The sequence below is a fragment of the Peromyscus californicus genome, unplaced genomic scaffold (genome assembly GCF_007827085.1).
Source record: "Peromyscus californicus insignis strain IS unplaced genomic scaffold, ASM782708v3 Scaffold_4__1_contigs__length_199733344, whole genome shotgun sequence".
NCBI lineage: Eukaryota > Metazoa > Chordata > Mammalia > Rodentia > Cricetidae > Peromyscus > Peromyscus californicus.
This window is the reverse complement of record NW_026294562.1, coordinates 54246538-54265095: the sequence shown is the minus strand read 5'-3', so window position 1 is coordinate 54265095 and position 18558 is coordinate 54246538. Positions and strand designations below refer to the sequence as shown.

Sequence of the window (18558 nt, the reverse complement as noted above, 5' to 3'; positions counted from 1 at the left end):
GCCTGGGTTTTCATGCCCACTCCATGTCTGTCCTTCTTGGAGCCCTGTGCAGGTGCACACTATCACACAGAAATGAGTAACGAGATTTACTGTATGTGAAGCGAGGTGGGGAGGGTGGGTAAGGTGGCATGGCAGAATTGGTCCTCTGAGGGTGTTTGGAGCTGTCTGGATGGAGGGAGACCAGGAGGAAGAGAGGCCTGACCTTCAGGACAGCCTCTTCCTGCCTTTTACCTCAGTTCCCCCATCTGTATCACGAGGGGTTTGTGGGAGCTCTCAAGAGTCAACTCGGGCAGACCAGCAGGAGAAAGATCAGTTGGAGAAGCAGGTAGAGGAACGGGAATGGGACTCTTCGATGGGAGGAAAGAGGAGGGAAATGTGCACGCCAAAGCCCGGCTCCTGCTGTCCCAGGACAGCCTTTCCCACTCTGTTAGTCTCTCACCATGGCTGCTTCTCCATCTCTCCTCACCTCGTCAGCCTCTATTGATCTCTTACACACCTCCATCTCTGCGTTCCTTCTTACCCTCTGTGTCTGTGTCTCTCCCCCACACCCCCAGCAGCACTCTCCAGCACTCTCCAATTCCCACTCACCAATATTGATTGGCCTCCAGGCGGTCTCCCTTCCTCTCCTCTCCCACCACCAGCCCCTCCCTCTCTCCCTCTGGGGCCATAAATTTTCTGCCTGCTTGGAGCCCTGTCAGTCTGTACTCCAGAGTCAGGGGCCTAAGGATGGGAGAGAGTGGGCAGATGGACGAGACCTCGTGGAACCCCACCCTACTGTCTCTCCTCCCTTGGGGGGGCTACACACCACTTGAGCCTCCTCTTGGGTACCCCCAAGGACTGTTCTCCACTTTTGAAGGGTGTGGTGTGTGTGGATACCCTCCCCCCAACTAGCAAGCTGGGGGAGTGGCCGCAGCAGCAGAGGTGCTGCCCTGAGCTAGCTTCTTCGCTCCCTCCCTCCCTCCCTCCCCTCCCTCCCTCCCTCCCTCCCTCCCTCCCTCCCTTCTTTCTTTCTTTCTTTCTTTCTTTCTTTCTTTCTTTCTTTCTTTCTTTCTTTCTTTCTTTCTTTCTTTCCTTCTCCTTCCTTCTGTCCCTCCCTTCCTGTCTGCCTCAGAAACAGTCTCAACTCGTACCCCAGGCTGGACTCCAGCTTGTGGCAGATTTTCTACATCAGCTAGTGCTGGAATTCTAGACATTAGACCCCAACCTGGCTTGTACTGGGTCTTGACTGCACCCATGAGCTCAGGGATCACCATGACAATTTTGCACCAAAATGGAATCTGGAATCAATAACTAGGAGCCACTGTCCCCTCCCTCTCCTCTTCGCCTTTTCTTTCTGCTCATCTGTCCCACTTGTTCAGGGTCCCCTGTGCATCCTCCACTTTTCCTCCTCTGCCTCCTGCACTACACCCTCTCCCTTGTCCAAGCAGGATGATGTGAGTGTGAAGGCTGCATCCAAATGAGAGGAAGGGATTTTATCTGCACGGATCTCCGGGGCCATGACAAATGCTTCCACCCCCAAGTTTGGAGAGCAGATCCCAGTGTAAGGATGCCCCCTAAGAGAAATGGTTTCTTCAGCTGGATGTAAATGGACACACAAGGTTTTGTCCTTCTGGGCAACTAACTGTCCTGGAGAACCCTGGGGAGCTAGGGGCTGAGACTAGGGGAGGAGGAGTGGGGAGGACGGAGGGTTGGAGGAAAGCAGGAGGGCCTGTAAGGGTAGGCAAACACTTTGGCAGGCAGGTGTGTGTGTGTGTGTGTGTGTGTGTGTGTGTGTGTGTGTGTGTGTGTGTGTGTGACTATCCAGTGCCTTTGGATAGGTTGTTTCTAGGAGTATAGATGACTGTCTCAGAGGGTGAGTTTCGAGGGGGTTGGGAGTGTATGTTGGCCATTCATTGCCCATAATCAAACATGTATGTGTGTGTCCACACATGCCTCTGTAAGCATTTGGTATGTCAGTATCTGATCACACACATGCATGTATGTGTCTGAGCTGTGTGTCTCCCCGCACACTGGTGCCTATAGGGACGCGTGGGTGTTTTTATAACCGAGCCAGTCCACAACCCAGCGTGCACATGTGTTCCAAGGGGTGCCGAAGAGGGCTGTGGCCACATCTCTGCGTGCTGGACCAGCAAGCACTTTTGGGGCTCGTCCAGATGGGGGAGGGGAGGGGAGGGGAGGAGGAAGAGAGCTGCTTCTCTCGCAAGCCTCAGTCCTGTTCAATTATTCAGCAGGGCCCCTTCTCCAGGAGGGGGGTGGCGGTGGTGGTGGTGATGGTGATGGTGGAAAGCGCGCTCCCGAGCGCGGGGGAGGGGTGGGGCGCGTGCATAGGAGAGGCGAGAGCCGAGCGGGCTAGCCAGGTGCCTCGCCGCGGAGCTGCCCAGCGCCGCCCGCAGATCGGGAGCCGCTCGGGTCCCTACGCCCTGCCCCCCCTCCTCCTGCGCTTCCCCTCCCTTCCCTTCCTTCCCTCTGTCCCTCCCTCCCTCCCTCTGTCCCTCCCTCCCTCTCCCTTCCAGCCCTCTCAGCCTCTGCAGCAACACTCCGCTGCCTCCATCTCTCCGCCGGAATCTCTCAGGCTCGCGCCTTTCCTCTGCTTGGCCCCGCTCCCCTCTTCTCCTCTCCCCTCCTCTCCTCTCCCCTCACCCCCCCATCACCCGGATCTGCTTCCCTCCCCCTCCTCCCGCCCCCCCCCTCCCCCGGCCGCTCCCTCCTTCCTTCCCTGGCCTCCGTCGGGCGGCAGCGGCGCCGGGTCGGTTCCGCGGTGCTCTTGCTTTCTGGGGAGCCGGGCCTCGGTTCCTTCTGCGCACCCCATCTCCCGCCCCGCCGGGTTTTTCTGCAGGATTTCCCTACCGTCCCCTCCCCAGCACCATGCCCCCACCCGCTGGCCGCTGACGGTCCTCTGCGCCGCCGGCCCGGCCCCAGCCTGAGGGGGGACCCCTAGCCGCCCGCGATGGACCCAGGCGCCCCGGACCTTGGCCTTCCCGCTGCGCGCACCCCGAATTCCCCGGCGGGATCCAGTTGATTTGCTTGGCTCCGGACTGAGGCTCCGGCACTGGTTTTCCTTCGCTTCACCCCTACCCCCCTCCCGGAGCTAGCAGCCGGAGGGGGGCTTCGCGGGGCCGCGCAGCCCCGCGTCCCCGCCCCCGGCCATGGGGCTGTGAGGTGGCCGCCCCCGGGCCGAGATGCCCCCCGGGGGAAGCGGGCAGGGGGGGTGCCCGCGCCGCCCCCCCGCCCTGGCCGGGCCCCTGCCGCCGCCGCCGCCGCCGCCGCCGTTGCTGCCGCTTCTGCTGGGGCTGCTGCTGCTGCTGGGGGCGACCGAGGGGGCCCGGGTCTCGTCCAGCCTCAGCACCACCCACCACGTCCACCACTTCCACAGCAAGCACGGCACCGTGCCCATCGCCATCAACCGCATGCCCTTCCTCACCCGCAGCGGGCACGGTAAGTGGCGCCCAGACGCCAGAGGGCTGGCTCGGGGGTCTCGGGTGCACCGCCCAGGCCCCGGGAGCCCCGAGGGCCGCACCCCGACTGTGCGCTCGCGGAGCTGGGCTTTGCGGTGGAGCCCCTTCACTTCCCATCTCCAGCTCCCATCGTGCCAGCCCCACCCTCACCTCCATCTCTCCACTCCTCCTGCTCGCCCTCATCCTTGTCTTCCACAGCGCTTCCTCACCTCACCTGCATCTCCTCATATGCTTTGTTAGCCTCTTCCTCTCCCAGAGCCCCATCGCCTGTCTGTCCTTTCATCCTTTCCGTGCATCCTCCCTGAATCTCTCCTCCCCATCACCTCCATCCTGCTCTGTTCATGTCTGCCTTACCTCCACCTCACCCTCACCTCCCCATGGCTGGCCTGTTACCTCCTTCCTTCCACCTCTGCCTGCCTGGCAACCTTCCCTTTTCCCATCCATTCCTGGCCTTCCACCACTTCTCAAACAATTCCCTCAGCCTAACGCCGCCCCATCATCTGGACCCCTCTTTACCCCTCCCACCCTTATTCCTCATCCTTGCTCTGCTTCTGCTTGTGACCCTCAGCATGTCACCTCTGGAGCCCAGTCCCTCTGAGCTCTCTCCTCTGTGACAGCCCCGTAATCATGCACTCATTTTCACTGCTACCCGGGCCCCTCATACCCTCCTGTCTCCAAGCCGGTCCTTCTTAAACAGACCCCTCACCTTCCTCTCTGGCTCTCATCCCTTCTCATCTCCACACTTTACTACCATGTCTAGTCTCAGGCCTTCATTCCTTCATATCGGGAGGCCTGTCCCCCAGGATTCTCAGTAGGCCATCTCTTCCCAGTTCTGTACCTGTCACCTCCTGTCTCTGTCCCTCAGACTCTATGAGCCTGTCACTTTCCATTATTGTACCCCACAGCACTTATGCTGGGCGCCCCATTTCCTGCCACGTCTCCCACATGTTTCATTGTACAGCAACCCCCATTGCTTTTCAGTCCCCCCTTCACATTCCATCCCAGAGACCCATCGCTTCCCATTCTAGTTTATCCATCACCTCCCTGCTCCCCTCTCTCTGCACCTTGTCCTTCAGTTAATCCCCATCACCTCCATCTCTGTCCTCTCTTCTTCCACACTGTGCCTGTCAGCCCCCATCTCCACACGTCTCCACCGTTCATCTCGGACTCCCTTCCCAGCCCTCCAGCACTTCCCATTTCCAAAGCCTAATAACTTCCACTTCTGGACACCTCATCTCTGTACCTCTGTCACCTGGGCACTGTGGTCCTCCACGCTCCTGTCACACCTGCTCCTGACTCACTACCCCTCACAGCCTCCTCCCATCTCAGTACTTCCAACCATCCGCTCCCATCCTCAGTCCCTCATCCTCCTCGCTGACTGTCCATCACCTGTCACGGTCAGCTCCGCTTTTGTCCCTCCATCGTCTTCTAAGCCCATGTTGTTGTCCTGTCCCATCCATGCCTCCCATTTCTGCACTGTCTGGTTTCCCACAATTGTTCTGTGCCTGCAAGAAGATTCCTGATCTCTGTGTCCCATGTCATATCCGGTCTTTCAGCCCCCCCCCCCCCCATATGCCACTACTTTGTTTCATGCGTTCCTCAGGAGCAGCCTCTTCAGACTGTACCTGTGTCCCTCCATAGTCCCTCTCTGTGGTGTCTCAACCGCCATCCCTGCCCCATGCAGTACTCCCCGGTTTCTCTTCCCCCACATCCTCACCCCGCACCATCCTGCTCTCAACTCTGCCTCCTCAGGACCTCTCTAGCCCTCTTCATTCGCCCCCCCCCCCCCCCGCCCTCCTCACTGCTTTCTCCCAGCTCTCAGGCCCCGTCAGTGCTGCTTCCAAAGACTCATACAGAACGTGGTCATTCTAGGCAACGCTGTGAGGCATAAAGAGAGCGTTAGGGAAGGGGGCCAGGTGTGATGGAGGGGTGCCCTGTGTGGTGAAGAGTAGACATGAAACGGAGAAGTGCTGGCTCAGAGATGATGGGCAGGTGGGGAGGAGGGCCCAGGAGCTGGGGAGGAGCAGAAGCCAGGCCGAGGGAGGGAACAGGAATGCAGGCTTTCCTGGACTGTGCAGGATGCTTTATCCTTCTACAGTTCTAGATCTCCCAGAAGGTGCTTGTCACACCCCCGATGCTACAGGGGCACAGGTCAAGATAACGGGGACCTGGCAGACCCATGCTGTATTGGCATGAGCACTGCCTTGGGGGAATCTCGTTGGGATAGAAGGGAGTGGAGGAGGGGATGGGGGCAGCAGTAGAGGATGAGATGAAACACTGATGGAGGTAGTGAAGAGATTGTGAAGGCTTCAGGAAGGAAGGAGGGGCTAAGGAAAGCTGGAAGCAGCAGCAGCAGTCTGTCATGACTGACCCCATCTCTGCTCCCCTTAACTATGGGGGAGATGAGAGAATTAGCTTCCCTTGGGACTTCTCTCTGGGCTGGAGGCCAGCCAGGCTGCCTCCTGCTCCAAGGTTCTCTAGTGTGAGGACATCTCTCTTCATGGACCCTTGCTTCTCTGCTTCTCCACCGAGTCTCTCCTTGCCCTTCCTCCCTCCTGAGTACTTTCCCACTTCCCTCCCATCCCCCAACCACTCCTGTTACATAACCTCCCAACCCACCTGCCAAACACCATTGACACTTCTGCACCTGATGTCACTGTGGGGTATGGGGTGACCAGCACACCTGGGACCTAATGGATGGAGGAGATGACACCTTTCTGGCTGTGGACCTCTTTGTCCCAGTCCTGGTTTCTGAGTTCTTGATGATATCCAGTTCCTTCCCAGTTCCCCCAGGAGCCAGTAAAGGAAGATCCAACCCCAGCTTATTTCTGAGTCAGTAGCTTTCGGCATAAAGGGGACTACCATGTATGTTAGTATGGATGGGTATGTCAACTTGGGACTGACTGAATAGTGTATGGCCAGGAATGAAGTTAAGAGTTGAGGAGGTATGTAGATCAGGAGAGAGTTGAGTTCAGGGGCCTGTGCAGAAGTTCCATGCCCTGGCTCTAGTGGTCCTCCTGGGAAGATTTGTTGGTGACAGAAATCATCTAAGATGCAGGCTTTTCCTGGGTTGTGCAGGATCCCCTGATCATTCTAGATCTCCCAGAAGGCTTTTGCTATAGCTTCTGCTGCTACTGGGGCACTGGTAGACAGAGCGGCTGCACATGTACTTTTAGCCCTGGGGCATGACTGAATGGGTGGTTTTTACATGGAATAACTGCTATGAGTCTGGGTTCCCTAACCATTGTTAATGGTTGGCTATTTTCTCTCTAGAATGTAGGGGTGTGTGTGTGTGTGTGTGTGTGTGTGTGTGTGTGTGTGTGTTGACTATACAATCATTTCTAGTATTTTGTGGCTTTGTGAATTTCTGGGTCTAGGAGGCATTGAGGAAACAATGTTGGATGTGGGCAGAAGGTGCCAATCTAGAGCCTGTGACCTATTATGTCTGGTTAGAAACTCTCTTGCCATGGGCCTCGGTGAGGTGGGACTGGTCAGCATGCTGTGCACAGTCAGCTCCCTGTTTCCCAGCGTGGAAGAGAATAACCGGTCTACACCAACCTCGGGCAGCACTGGAGCTTGCTTAAGGCCCCTATGCTTCTCAAGTCCTTTCTGGATGCTGTCAAGAGTTATAGACCTGGAGTGTTGTCCTGGGCACTAAGGCTGCCGTGCTTTCTTGGGGGAGTCCCGGCCAGGGCCAGGGCCAGTTTGCTTGCTTGGCTGAGCTGCTAGAAGCGCCTCCCGAGCGTGGCCGGAGGGGCGGGACTTGGCGGAAGCCCCGCCTTCTGCACCCGACCTCCTCCTTAAGCCAAGCCCCCTGTCCCCGCCCGTGCGGAATCCGTGGTGCTGGGGAGAGAAATGTCTCCCCGGGGTAATTACTGCAGCCCCAGCCCAATAAACCATTCATCCTTTCTCTCTTCTGCCCAAGAAGTGTCTCTCCAACCTGGTTCCCCCTACTGTATAATAAACGCCCTTCGGCTTTAACAGGTCCGCCCAGCACAGTAAACTGTCTGCAGTGTGAGAACAGCTGGATCATAAATCCTGGGGGAGGCCGGGACTGGGGAGTGGGAGGGCTGGGGCGCAGGCGCCCATCCGCACCTCGCCGGCCCCTGCCCTTGGCCGCCCGCGGAGGCCTGTCTTTGTGCGTTTACCGCCATGTTTCCCCGGCTGCCGCGACTCCTGCGGTGGGGTCTGCCTCTCCGGGCTGGGGCTTTGTGTGCAGTTGGGTGCGTCGCCGCCCGCGCGTGGGTGTGGGGTCCAGGTGTGCGTCACTTGGAACTGTGTCTGCTTGTAAGGCCTGGGGTTTGGGTTGTGGGCACGCATCTCAGACCTCACCGGCTTCCATGTCTAACCTGCACCTGGCTAGCTGTTCCGGTGCTCTCCGCTCAGGCACGGCGCTGTCCATGGTGATGAGCTGTGTGACATCCAGCAGCAGGAAAGCCTGCAGGAAGGACCCGGTGGGTTTGGGGGCAGACTCCACGCAATGTGTGAGTCTGGTGTTTTTTCCCTGGTGTGAGAGAACCAAGAAGCCCAATGAAATCCTCCTCTCCCTGGGAGATCCTGGAGCCCAGGGGTCAGGGAGTGTGTAGAGAAAGGTCAGCATCTCTGCTCCCCCAATCCTACCCCACAAATTCTCCGTGCAGCTTGTGAGTGGAGGGTAGAGGGAGGACCCTGGGTATTATGGTTGTCATGGAAACAGCCAATTTTCTGGAGTGCTGCAGTGTTGGGAACTGAGAGACTGTAGTGGCTGAGGCATAGCTGCTTGGCTCTGGCCTCCAGGCCCAGCCTTTCTAGACAGGCAGGTAACCAGCACTGAGTATAGAGGTGATGTTCACTGTATACCCCTCGCTGGAACTGGCTCTCTACTCTAAACTTGGAACTCAACCTGAAGGCTCAACCTTCCCCACTGTGCCTCTAGGGCCTGAGGTAGGGGGGACACCTGAGCCTGCAGGGGCGGAGCTGGTTTCCCTCTGTCTGCTCAGGTGCTTTCCAAACTACAGTCTGCAAAAAGATGACCCTTTTAGACATTGTGGTTTCTCCCTGTCTGCCCTGTCCCTGGGGTCCCTTCCCATTTTGTCCTCTGTCTGGGAGGTAGAAGACAAGGTAGGTGTTCTGGGGACCAACAGGAGACTGGTCCTTTCTCCAGCTCTAGCCTCATTACCTCTGATACCCAGGCTGCATCCCTTCCATTCCCAGCCTCCCACACTCACTAGGTAAGCACCCTCACTAGGCACTCAGAAGTCCCTTTTCCTATGGGGACCTAGAGTTCCCTAGGACAGATCCCTCCTTCCACCTGACTGCCTGGACTACAAGGGGACCACTAAGAGAGAGACCCTACATCCCTGCTTCCCCAAGACCAGAGTTCTCCACCTCTGTGTTCTCTACTGGGCTGCTCCAGGCTTCTGCCCTCAGGCCCCATCTGCATCTCCTTCTCACTGGCTAAGTCTTCCTTTGAACCCCTTTCCCCACCCCAAGAAGTGCCTTGAGAGGAGTCGTTAGTAGCTAATGATTTAATCAAGCATTTTATGAATCTCGTCTGCTCTGTTTATGTCCTAAAGAATGCAAGATGAGTCTCTCCTCTTCCCGTCCTGCAGGTCCAAGAGTCTAGTTCTCCAGGCCTCCCAGACAAGGCTCCCTTCCCGGAAACTGGGTGACCAGCCCCCCTCCCACTCCCACCTCCACCCCCAGGGAGCTCAGTCAGCCGCAGGAGGGAACATGGCGACTAATGGGGTTTATTTTGGGGCTGAGATCGTTAGGGACCTCACACCCGCCCCCGGCAGCCGGATGGCAAAGAGGAGAGGGAGAAGAAGAGAGAGGGTGGGGTGGGGGAGGGCTGGGAGAGGGAGCCTACATCTCAGGCTCCCACTCTCCTGCTTCTCTCACCTACATCCCTCTCTGTCCTTCTCTGTCCATCTGTCTCTCTGCCTCCTTCCTCCTCTGGCTGTCAACTCCCCCATCCCCCCATGTTTGCCTCCTCCTTTCTGGGCAGGATTCCAGGCCTCTGGGCTTTGGCACCCAGGTACCCTTGCCTGAGGGTGGACAAACCAGGAAGATTCCCAGGGGCCTAGGACAGGACTAAGGGGCTGGCACTGGCAAGGTGCCAGAGATGAGCTATGACTCATAGCTGCCCACAGTCCTGCTCATCTTCCCGCCATCACTTGAGGCTCCCTCTTGCCTCCTTGCTGCTTGGCTCTGGTCCCAAAGAAGCACTTGGGAGAAGTTGAGCTGGTCAAAAGCAGGCCCCAGGTCCATTCTACACAGGGTGTTCTTGCTGCCTGGGGCTTTTTGCAGCAGCCTCTTCCTGGCCACACTCTCTGTGTTACCTGTACTGCTGTGATTAAAGCTAGGGTTCTTGGTGAGGCAGCGACACTTGTCTGTGTGCATGCATGTGCACAGGCTCTCACCTGGGCATGTGGAATTACAGGCACGGTGGCTTCTGTGGGCTTCATAGCTGAAGCCTTGTGCCCTAACCCTGGTGTCCTCAGCCTCTGGCCTCATCCAACCACAAGAACTTACTGACATTTCTTCTCCGTTTCCTTCTCTCTACAGCTGGGACCACATACATCTTTGGGAAGGGGGGAGCACTCATCACCTACACATGGCCCCCCAATGACCGGCCCAGCACGAGGATGGACCGCCTGGCTGTAGGCTTCAGCACCCACCAGCGGAGCGCTGTGCTGGTACGAGTGGACAGCGCCTCCGGCCTCGGGGACTACCTGCAGCTGCACATTGTAAGGACCTGGGCCCAGCCCTGACCCTGCCATCCTGACTCCACCTCTCCTTAGTCCTCACTGCTGTGGATGTCACCTCATACCTGCCCCTCGTGGGGAGCACTCAAGGCCCCGTTCCCTCATTTTTTGAGATTCAGTCCCCTCCTGGTCACTCAAGAGTCACCCATTTGATGTGCAGAGCAGCTGTGTCTTCCAGTCATCCAAGGTGTCTGGGAGCTTTCTAGACACCTACTGCTGTGGTCTTCAGAAACGTCCTCACCTTTAGGGTGTCTCTGGGCTGCTTCTGTTCACTGTACCCTGACCTGGCCCTCTCTTCTCCCTCACACCTCCTTGCCCAACAGCAGTCATCTGTGCCTCTTTGCGTTGACTTGGAATCCCGCCCCTGCCTTTACTGTACCTGTGACCCCTGTTTCCATGACCTTTGCATTCCCAGCGGACCCTTGACCAGGTCTTTTCCACAGATTCTGCTCAGGTTCCCTTCTCACTGATCTCTCGGTTGAGCCCCACACCCACTAGTCATAGGCAGTTTATCTCTTCTCTCCCTACTCTTTGTCCACCCCACCCCTTCCCTGTGACCTCTGACCCCACCCACACCCTTCCCTGTGACCTCTGACCCCACCCACACCCTTCCCTGTGACCTCTGACCCCACCCACACCCTTCCCTGTGACCTCTGACCCCATCCACACCCTTCCCTGTGACCTCTGACCCCACCTACACCCTTCCCTGTGACCTCTGACCCCACCCACACCCTTCCCTGTGACCTCTGACCCCACTCCACACCCTTCCCTGTGACCTCTGACCCCACTCCACACCCTTCCCTGTGACCTCTGACTCCACCCCACACCCTTCCCTGTGACCTCTGGCCCCACCCCACACCCTTCCCTGTGACCTCTGACTCCACCCCACACCCTTCCCTGTGACCTCTGACTCCACCCCACACTCTTCCCTGTGACCTCTGACCCCATCCCACACCCTTCCCTGTGACTTCTGACCCCACCCCACACCCTTCCCTGTGACCTCTGACCCCATCCACACCCTTCCCTGTGACCTCTGACCCCATCCACACCCTTCCCTGTGACCTTTGGTCCTGCCCCACACCTTTCCCTGTGACCTCTGACCTCACCCCACACCCTTCCCTGTGACCTCTGACCCCATCCCACACCCTTCCCTGTGACCTCTGACCCCATCCACGCCCTTCCCTGTGACCTCTGACCTCACCCCACACCCTTCCCTGTGACCTCTGACCCCACCCCACACCCTTCCCTGTGACCTCTGGTCCTGTTCCACTCTCTTCCCTGTGACCTCTAGCATTGTACCATACCCTTCCCTGTGACCTCTGACCCCATCCACACCCTTCCCTGTGACCTCTGGCCCCACCCCACACCTTTCCCTGTGACCTCTGGCCCCACCCCACATCCTTCTCTGTGACCTCTGACCCTACTTCACACCCTTCTCTATGACCTCTGGCCCTGACTCATACCCTTCCCTGTGACCTATGGCCCCACCCCACACCCTTCCCTGTGACCTATGGCCTGCCTTACACCCTTCCCTGTGACCTATGGCCTGCCTTACACCCTTCCCTGTGACCTATGGCCTGCCTTACACCCTTCCCTGTGACCTATGGCCTGCCTTACACCCTTCCCTGTGACCTATGGCCTGCCTTACACCCTTCCCTGTGACCTCTGACCCCATCCACACCCTTCCCTGTGACCTATGGCCTGCCTTACACCCTTCCCTGTGACCTATGGCCTGCCTTACACCCTTCCCTGTGACCTATGGCCTGCCTTACACCCTTCCCTGTGACTTATGGCCCTGTTCCACTCTTATTTGTGACCTCTAGCTCTGTTCCATACCCTTCCCCATGACCTCTGACCCTACCCCACACCTTCCCTGTGACTTTTGGCCCTGTCCCACACCCTTCCCTGTGACCTCTGACCTGCCTTACACCTTCCCTGTGACCTTTGTTTGGCCTTGTCAGATTTCATTTCTGACTTAGCCTCTCCCCCACCCCTTCCTCCTCCAGGGTCTTAAGCCCCAGACACCGGCTTCAGCTTCCATCTCTATCCCAGACTCCTTTCTCCCTCCCTTTCCTGTTTGCATCCCACATGCTGGCCCCGGCCAGAGCCCTGAGCTATGACGGTAGAGCAGGCTGGCAGGTCTGTGTGCCAGTTGGAAGGATCTGTGCGGGGAGCCCTGGGTTTTGAGGAGGGAAGAATTGAGAAGGGGATGGGGGACAGAGGAGGAGGCTTGAACAAGTTCTGGGCTTCGTCTCTGAGGAGGATGGGGTCCTGGCCCCTCCCACATGGCTCTTCAGAGAGGTCTCCCTCCTCCAGCACTGAGTTGTGAAGGGAGAAGACCCAGGGGAAGGCACCCTGTCAGCAGAGCATGGCTGGCAGTGACAAGTGACAGGCAGGTCCCCAGGAGGGAAAGGGCAGGAGGGAGCGTAGGGAGTGAGCCGTAGGGAGTGAGCCGGGCCAGGCTTGGGGAAGAGCCCTCAAGTTCTGTGCGGCAGCCTGTGGAGAGAGATGGTGCTCTGGACAACAGGGGGTGCTGGTGTGTGGCAGCTGTGGCAGGAGAGATGGCTGTGAGTCCAGGTGACCCAGGGAGACCCTGGGTCAGTGGAACTGCAGAATGTGGCCATGCATTTACGTTTCTTCAGGGCCTGGAGTTTGCTGTGGTTTCAGTTGCCTGTCTGGGTGATGGGGTGCCACCATTTCCCTTGTGTCTGTCTTTTTGAGCCAGCCCTGCTTTTCCATCCTGTGAGGGCCTGTGTGGCTTCGGAGTTGATGATGTGAGTTTGAACCCCAGCACTTCCCCTTTCTTTGCTCGGGAGTCTATGCAAGTCACTGCAGCTCTCTGAGCCTCAGTTTCCCCAGGTATGCGGCAGAGGCTTGATGAGATCACATGTGTAATGTGCTCCCTGCACTTAGGGGGTATTCGACATCCTGGTCTCCTGTGACTAGCCACCTGGGCAGTGTGTGCACATCTGGGCTTGCAGGGTTAGGGGATGATGCTTCCTCCCAGAGCAGGAAGGAAGTCTGTGAGGAGAGATGTCCTTCTTCCTTCCCTCAGGCCTCCCCTGGTGCAGGGCTGGGAGGGAGGGAGCTAGGCCTGGGTGCTGCAGAGGGTGGGGGAGGATGCTGAGAAGCGTGGAGGTCCCAAGAGAGGCTGGCACTGAGGGGGAGTCGGGTACCAGATGGGCTCAAAGCCCCTCGGGGGCAGCCCCCTAACCCCCTCCTCCCCGGGTGACACCTCAGCTCCCACCACAGCGTTGTTAGCAGTTCTCAGAGAGCGGGGAGGCGGCAGCAAAATAAGAGAAACGCAATTTGACGTTTCTAATAAAGCGTCGCTCCACTTTGCCAAATTAATTTTGACTCCCATAATTATTTGCTGTAGGAGCGGCCGCGTTCTCCCCACCGCCGCCTAATGAGGTAATTGGGGAATTAGGAATTAATGACTTTAACAGAAGTGACAACTGACTTCACATCGGGAGCAGCTCTGGGGAGCTGCCTCTCCCCCGGAGTGCACAGCTCCAAGCTTGGCTGCTTCCTAGGAAACCCAGGTGTCCTGCCTTCCAGCTCCCCTAGCCAGTCTTCTGCCAGTCCGGCTCCCAGCCTGCCAGCGCCCTTGACCATTGTCACTGCCCGGGTGGAGCCTCGTGAGGGGGAGAAACCCTCAGAGACATCCAAGGGGCTGATACTATTCTGGGTGGTATCATTACTAACAATAGTAACCAGGAGGCTTGGCTGTTCCCTTGCCTGTGTGGGGAGCAGATGATGATCGCGTCTCCCTGGGGATGTTGTCAGTCTGTGGGTGGTGCCTGGGTGGGGCTTGCTAAGACTGTTCGGCAAGGCCGCCTCAGTTTCCTTGCTTTACCTCCTTGGAGGTGGATGACAGTATGTGTGCCATGTGTGTGCATACAGGTGTGTATGGCTTGTTATGGATCTTGGGATGGGGAGAACTGGACCCCACGAGTGGGAAATAGATAGCCATGGGAACCATAGCTGCATACCCTGGTCTTCAACTCTGTCCTGCCCCTCAACCCACCCCTCACCTGTCTGAGCCTCCCCGCCGCCCCGCCCCCCCAACAGCCCCAAGCATTCAGCTATCTTTAGATGTAGTTAACAACCAAAGGGTTTTCTTACTCAGGCTGGAGTGGGAGTCTTTCAGTGTGTTCATATACTGGATCGGGTCTCGGAGAGTGATCCAGGGGCCCAAAGGAGCCTTGTGTCTGCCCTGTGTAGGAGGAGGGTCGGGCTGACTCTTGCTGTGTTCATGATGGCTGCTGGGAGGTAGAGGGGAATGCAGCAGAGGCTTAGCTCTGGGCTCAGTGGGCCTTCGCTGGCTTGGTGAGACACCCTGGTCCGAAGGCAGGTCAGCCTTAGTGTCTCTCATGCTCCGCCCCTCAGCTCTGAGTGAGTGTCTCCCAGATGAGTGGGCAAGGGACTAGAGCAAGGACAGGTTCTGAAGGTTGGCCAGTTGGGATTCAAACGCTGGGTCCCCTCTTGTGAGCTGAGACTGAGACGGTACTTAAGGCCAACCTTAGTTTCTTCCTGGGTGAAACGTGACGCTACAAGTTTCCTCAGGGGTACCTGTGTGTTTTTGGGGTCTCAGCAAAACCCCTCTCACTTCAGCACCGTTGGCCAAAGTATTTGTGGGTTGGAGCCCAGGTGGCCTCTTCCGGGTTGCTGAACCCGTGGGCCTGGTTCCTAAGATTGCACATTCTGCTTCCTCTCTGCTGGCTAGTCTTTATCTATCTTCTACCTGCTCCCTCAAACCCCCAGTTCCATCCCAGCACCCCAAGATTCTCCTTTAATAAAGCTGGCATAGCTCTGCAGCTCTCTTCTCTTCCCTTGCCCCCCCCCCCCAACCCCTTCCAGAGTCTGGGTTACCCATAAGTCTATAGCTGCAGAGGTCAGAGGTCAGGCTTGGGAAGCTGTACAGACCTGGGGATGGTACCAGACTGGGGTCTGGGGGGTCAGCCTGGCCTCTGTGGCTCTGAACATTCCTATTGTGATGCCTGAGGGAGTCCTCCACCTCCTTGTCATCCATGTGGACTCCAGGGGCCTTTGAATAGCATAGGTGCCCAGTAAACATTTCCGAATATTCTGGATGATCCTGAGAGCAAGCGACAGAGGTGATCAGTAGAAAGGACTCCATGCTCGTTCTGCAGTCCTAGGTGGTGGTCCCCAACTGATAAGCCTCCAGGGTACTCTATTGCCTGCATATGCTAGAGGGCAAACCTGTCCACCGCCTTGGGTAGCTGAGACCTGAGGAGGTGCTTTCTAAAACCTATGAAAGGCTGCTGAGAGAGGACTTTGGGAACCTCGGGTAGAGTTTTACAAGAACAGATAGTTGCCTCCTCCCCATTACTGACCTCCATCTCCCCATCCCCCAGGACCAGGGCACTGTTGGGGTGATTTTTAATGTGGGCACGGACGACATTACCATTGATGAGCCCAACGCCATCGTGAGTGACGGCAAATATCATGTGGTGCGATTTACTCGAAGCGGTGGCAATGCCACCCTACAGGTGGACAGCTGGCCAGTCAACGAACGGTACCCAGCAGGTAGGTGGCACAAGTCCGCAGATCCTCTGCGGCACAGTGGCAACAAGGTGGGGTCCGGCAATGGGAATGCTGTGGGGCGTGGCTAAGTGTAGAGGCATAGGCTGCGGGGAAGGGTGTGGCTATGGAAAAGATTGGGTGGCACCCAGGTGGGGGAATGGCTAAGAAAAAGTGAGAGATGTGAGGGTTCAGAGAGGAGCTGGTGATTTGGGGGAGGATATTATTTGGTGGATGAGGTTGCAATGCCAGAATCCAGTTTGGAAATGGGCAGAGAAGACGAAGGAGGGTAGAACTAGGGAGTGTCTGATACCATTGAGGAAAGGGTGAGTTTGGAAAGGAGGGGCAGGGTGGAAATGGTGGGACCCATGCAGAAGCCTAGGAGGGAGATTCACTAGTTAAATGAGCACATCTTGGCAGGAGGCAGAGCTGTTCCTAAAAACAGAACCAGCCAAAGACCCAAAGTCAAGGACCCATATTAGCCTCTGTAGCTGCTGGAGAGATAGCTTAGAGGTGCAGAGATGAGATCCCAGTGTTTCAGGCAGTAAGGGACATGGTGGAAGGGAGAGAGGAAGGGCAGAGTTCAAAGGAGGGTCAGACACCTTCAATAGCCATCACAGGCAACACACAAGACACCAGGGTCTGTGCCTGGCCTGGGAACCCAGAGATGAGGATGCAGAGACTTAGTTCCTAGGACTACAGCTGTGGTGGTCAAGGACAAAGCAAGGTCTTAGGAACCCAGGGGAGGGAGGAGGGTGAGGCCATGGGGGGGGAGGGGGATAGGAAGCACAGGAGGGAGCCTCGGGGTGAGAGGAAGCCAGAGGAGGAGTGATGGAGGGTTCTGGAAATAGTCACAGAGACATCTGCAGAGATGGAGGCAGCTCCAGGATTGATGCAGAGAGATGCGGAGATGCTGACACAGACTCAGCTAGGGAGAGGAGAGGTGGACAGAGCCCTGCAAGAGGCAGACCGAGAGGGAGGGAGGTGGAAGCTGCAGGGAGACGGACAGGGGTCAGAGCCGTGGATGCCTGCTGCCTGTCACACAGGACCCCACTGAGCATCAGGATGACCACCTGTGACCTCCATTGCTGCTCGCCAGAGTGACAGAACACGGGCAGGACAAGCCCTCAGGGCTCACTTATGCTGAGACACAGAAGCCAGGACAGACAGGCTCAGGACTCACAGTCGTGAAGGCTTACATCCAAACGACTGTGGGCAACCCTTGTGATAAGAGTCCCCCCATATCCTCTTAGTAAACAGAAGCTGACGTACTTATAGGTCAGCCCGACACTCAGATGACCTCAGACGTCCGGAAGGCAAGATGGATCCACAAGAAAACGGTTCCGTAGAGGAATGCTAGTCTACCCCAGAGCCCTGGGCCTCTGTGGGGTCAGACATGGTAACTTGCCTACACAGGCCTGTCTGTACTCCCTGTTCTAGCCACAAGCAGACCCTGACAGCCTAGGGCATCAGAGTTCTCTCTGGTTCAGGAAACAGTACACTCCTTTGTTACAGTGAGGACACTGGCCAGTGCTGGTCAGGGCATGAAGAGTTCACCATGTCCAGTCAGGCCTCATGCCCAGAGGGTCACCTCAGCAGGCCAAAGGCTAGGAGGGAGACATGATGTCTGATGTCCTCTGCCAGGACCCCTGGATAGGTATCGGAAAAGGCTGGCTGGCTTTCCTTGCTTGCAGTTCTAGGTATCTTTTAATCTCTTTTGGGGGTGGGGCCAGGCGCTTTCTACATAGCCCTGGCAGTCCTGGAACTCACTATGTAGACCAGATTGGTCTGGAACTCACAGAGTGCCTCCTGAGTGCCAGGATTAAAGGGGTGTGCCATCACACCCAGCTAAATCTGGGTCTCTTAAGGGCCCAGTTGTTGCCTGTGTGCACTGTGAGGGTAGTTCCTGAACAATTCCGTAGGCCACTACTTCAGTGAGAGTGGTCCCACACCTATCACTCTTATTTATTTGTTTGTTTGTTTGTTTGAGATAAGGTCTCACTCTGTAGCCCTGGCTGACCTAGAGCTTGCTATGTAGACCAGGCTGGCCTTGAACTCATAGATACCCACTTGTGACTGCCTTTAGAGTGCTGGAATTAAAGGTATGCACCACCATACCTGGCCTCCCACAGTCTGTGGGTTCTGACTCAGTGGAACCTGATACTTAATCCTGGATCTCTAGGGAAGGCAAGGTCTCATTGCCCCAAAGTTCTTAAGGGTGCATCCTTCATGTACACGTGAGCAGAAGCATAGGTGGTCCTATTCATAAGCAGGTACAGGCCTGCCTGAGTTTCTAGTTAGGGTAGTGTAGCCGTGAGGTGCAGACAGGAGGAATGTCTCTACCCCACAAAATAAATGGAGTGGCCATATTTTCAAAGGAAATCATGTCCCTGCTCACTGTGGTAGGTTCACAGAGAAACACTGAAAGGCACATTGTCAAGCCCCTGCCACATAGGTGTGCATGTACCCTATGCAACACACACATACACACACACACACACACACACACACACACACACACACACCACTCTCTCTCCTTTCTTGTCTCTGGTGTAGGAGCTTGTGGAGAGAACAGGTGGGTATCCAGATGGGGAGCCAAGGATGGAGAAGGGTGGGGCTAAAACTGGGGGAGGGAGTCTGAAGGAGAAGGCTAGGAGCTGGCAGGGCTTGCGGATGAGGGAGAGAAATGGGGGCAAGGCCAGGTTCTGAGGTCGGATTGGTGCAGAACCTGGCTCTGTACGGAGGGCCTGAGCTTGGAGTGGAATCGAGATGGGGAAGGCAGAAAGGGAAAGGCCAGGGCAGAGCAGGGA

The 18558-nt window shown here is 57.0% G+C and overlaps 1 protein-coding gene across 27 annotated transcripts in view; it reads left to right on the top strand.

Moving 5' to 3' along the window:
* Nrxn2 (neurexin 2) overlaps positions 1 to 18558 on the top strand; it is a 117161-nt gene that overhangs the window by 77661 nt on the left and 20942 nt on the right. For 23 of the 27 annotated variants that reach the window (XM_052763155.1, XM_052763150.1, XM_052763149.1 and 20 more), the window contains 2 exons: positions 10002 to 10183; positions 15583 to 15754. In XM_052763155.1, the coding sequence (XP_052619115.1) occupies positions 10002 to 10183; positions 15583 to 15754 (354 nt within the window). Of the gene's footprint in view, positions 1 to 2746; positions 3436 to 10001; positions 10184 to 15582; positions 15755 to 18558 lie in introns of those variants that run through there. The other 4 variants (XM_052763168.1, XM_052763166.1, XM_052763169.1 and 1 more) reach the window with 2 other exon arrangements.